This window comes from Solanum verrucosum, unplaced genomic scaffold (genome assembly GCF_900185275.1).
Source record: "Solanum verrucosum unplaced genomic scaffold, falcon-dt-bn FXZP01000176.1, whole genome shotgun sequence".
Lineage (NCBI taxonomy): Eukaryota > Viridiplantae > Streptophyta > Magnoliopsida > Solanales > Solanaceae > Solanum > Solanum verrucosum.
Genome location: NW_026020412.1, coordinates 646551 through 649064, shown reverse-complemented (window position 1 = coordinate 649064; position 2514 = coordinate 646551). Strand labels below are relative to the sequence as shown.

General features: G+C 32.3%; 1 protein-coding gene across 1 annotated transcript; it reads right to left on the bottom strand.

The window, feature by feature from the left end:
* Positions 1 to 425: 425 nt before the first annotated feature.
* Positions 426 to 2277, bottom strand: LOC125840700 (GDSL esterase/lipase At1g71250). The gene is made up of 5 exons (XM_049519666.1): positions 2058 to 2277; positions 1846 to 1973; positions 1505 to 1747; positions 754 to 1012; positions 426 to 675 (listed from the first exon to the last, which is right to left on the bottom strand). Exons 1-5 carry the CDS (start codon positions 2275 to 2277, stop codon positions 449 to 451), a joined length of 1077 nt encoding a protein of 358 aa, XP_049375623.1. The 3' UTR covers positions 426 to 448.
* Between the last annotated feature and the right edge of the window lie 237 nt (positions 2278 to 2514).

The window sequence follows — 2514 nt, the reverse complement described above, 5'->3', positions numbered from 1 at the left end:
TCTGCTTAATATTTTAAAAGATTATATGTTGATTTTCTGGATATACTTGGTTAGACGGTAAGGATTCTCCTATCTAATTAAGAATATAGTAAGTTCCTACATGATATGTAATTTGGATCGTGACACAATTTTATTCAACTTGAAGTATAACTCTAATTTTTTTCAAACTTATTTTTCTAATCAACTTGAATAATTACTCAATATTTACTTAGCCTTCTAAAATATTAATTTTTCCAAATAAAGTTGTCTAAAATCATCTCATTCTTAAAATAAAATACTATTTTAAACTAAAAATGCTCAAATAATTCAAATAAATTATCGACTCATAGTGATTTATTCAATCTTGAACATGATTTAGGCAAACTAGTAGTTTACATTATTAGAGATAAAGTTAAACACACATACAAAGAGAATTATAAGAACATAATGTTTATATTTTAGTTTATAATCAATAGTTGATAGCAGCCATTTGTTGAACGTTGATGGGGTAGCAATCAGAAGGGGGTCCATAGTATGCCCTTTGTGCCAAGATTACATCCACGGCTTGTGTCGGATGAAATGCATCCCAGAATATATACTTACTCCTGTCTAGACATGGAAATTGATAGGGTAGACATGTTATTTGTCCCTGGTTTCTCCCCACTCCACAACATGCTCTGTCCCATACGTTAAATCCTGTCATATACATAGTATAAATGTTAAAATATAATGATAATTTCATTTTTGATCATGTAAAAGGAGTGTTTATATTACCATATCTAGCAGGGTTGTTTAAGATATCACCAATAGCAGCATATGTATTGCCATAAACAAAAACTGCTCCAGGGTGAGTGCCGTTGTTCATTATGCTGACGAGTGATTTGAGACCCTCATTGAAACTACCAAGTATCTGATTTACATAATCAACACATCTTCCTGGTGGTGCTTGTCCTGTGGCTAACTGATTGGGAATGCATCCAAGTGGTCCTACTCCAGCTACCAAGAACTTCCTCAGTCCTACACTATACAACGCCTGCATAGACAAGTCACAAGTATTTTTTGGAAAGACATTTGTTAAGGTTATGCTCTGATTTTCTTATATTACTTGAAGTTTATTTTTTCGAAAAGAACACAAAACAATATCATAAATGTTTTTACTTTTCCTGAAAGGAAAATATAATTTCTTTCATATTTTGGTTATTCCTTCCTTAGAGGAAATGTTTGGAATCAAATATATTGAATACCCCTCTTTTGATATCAAAAACACAAGAACATTCACAATATAGCCGTTAAGAGACTTATGTTTATTGGGAGATTCTTCTCTTTGTTGTTTTTATGCTTAATATTAGTTTTTAATTATGTAGGTCAAACCATATAATAATATTTTGATTTTTAGTATAAGTTTTTGTCATCCAATTTATCACCATATGATTTGCAATTATAAGCTTCCGCATGACGTCCTAATCACTTTCGAACCCAACAAAGTTAACTTAACAATCTAGGTATCATATTAATCACAGCTTACCACAAGTTGTCTAGCATAATGATTGAGAAGGAGGTTGGAAAACTGTTGCGGATTATAGTTGATACTGGACGTATAAAGGGAAGGCAAGAGATAGTTGTTTATGTAGTCATTGCTTCCAAACACCATCACTGCTATTGATTTTGAGAGATATGTGTTTAAATCACCAGGACTCATCATCGTCCTTAATTGACTTAATGTGCTCTCAAAATTTATCACTTGTTGGCTCAACGTGAACCTTTCCATCTGTATATAAATATATGAACATATTTATCATTTCTATTGATATTTCACAAGTGAAGAGGAACGACAGAAGCGCATCTACATATAAATAATAGTATTACATAGTGTTTGCCAGTTTCATCTAGGATGCCACCAGCAGCAGATGCATAGTTTACTCCCCCGAGGATTCTTTCCCCTCTTGTGCTTGGATTTGCAAATGGTGGAGGAGAAGCCACTCCTAATAATTCTCCTGCAATTTTACCATTACATTACATAGATATAACTATATTGATTTTTTTAAGTATGAGTGCAAATATTTCAAAGAAAAAATTACCAAGAATATCGACAAAAGTTTTTCCATTGGAAAATCTGCCGGTAGGGCCTCTGCTGAAATCAATCCCATAAGGAAAGTAGTTTGCTTTAGCAATAGTATTAAGGAAATTGTTATTTCCATTATCGACCAGTGAGTCTCCAAATATCCATAGAGCTGTAGGTGCACCGTGTACCGATGAAAAGTACATAAGAGGAAGAAGAACAAACAAACTTATGATCATCTTTTCAATTTTAATGTTTATGAATGTGGATTTCATGACGGAATTCATTTTTCCTTATTAGTGTCATCTACTTTGGATTAAATATACAAGATGAAAGAGGGATGACCATATAACTTGTCATGTTACAACACTACATTTTTGTGAAACCGTTTAGCAGAAAATCTTACTTTAGTTATCAAACTTTTCCTATTTTTAATATCTTCTTTTGATTTTATCACGTCTAGTTCATTTAGACTT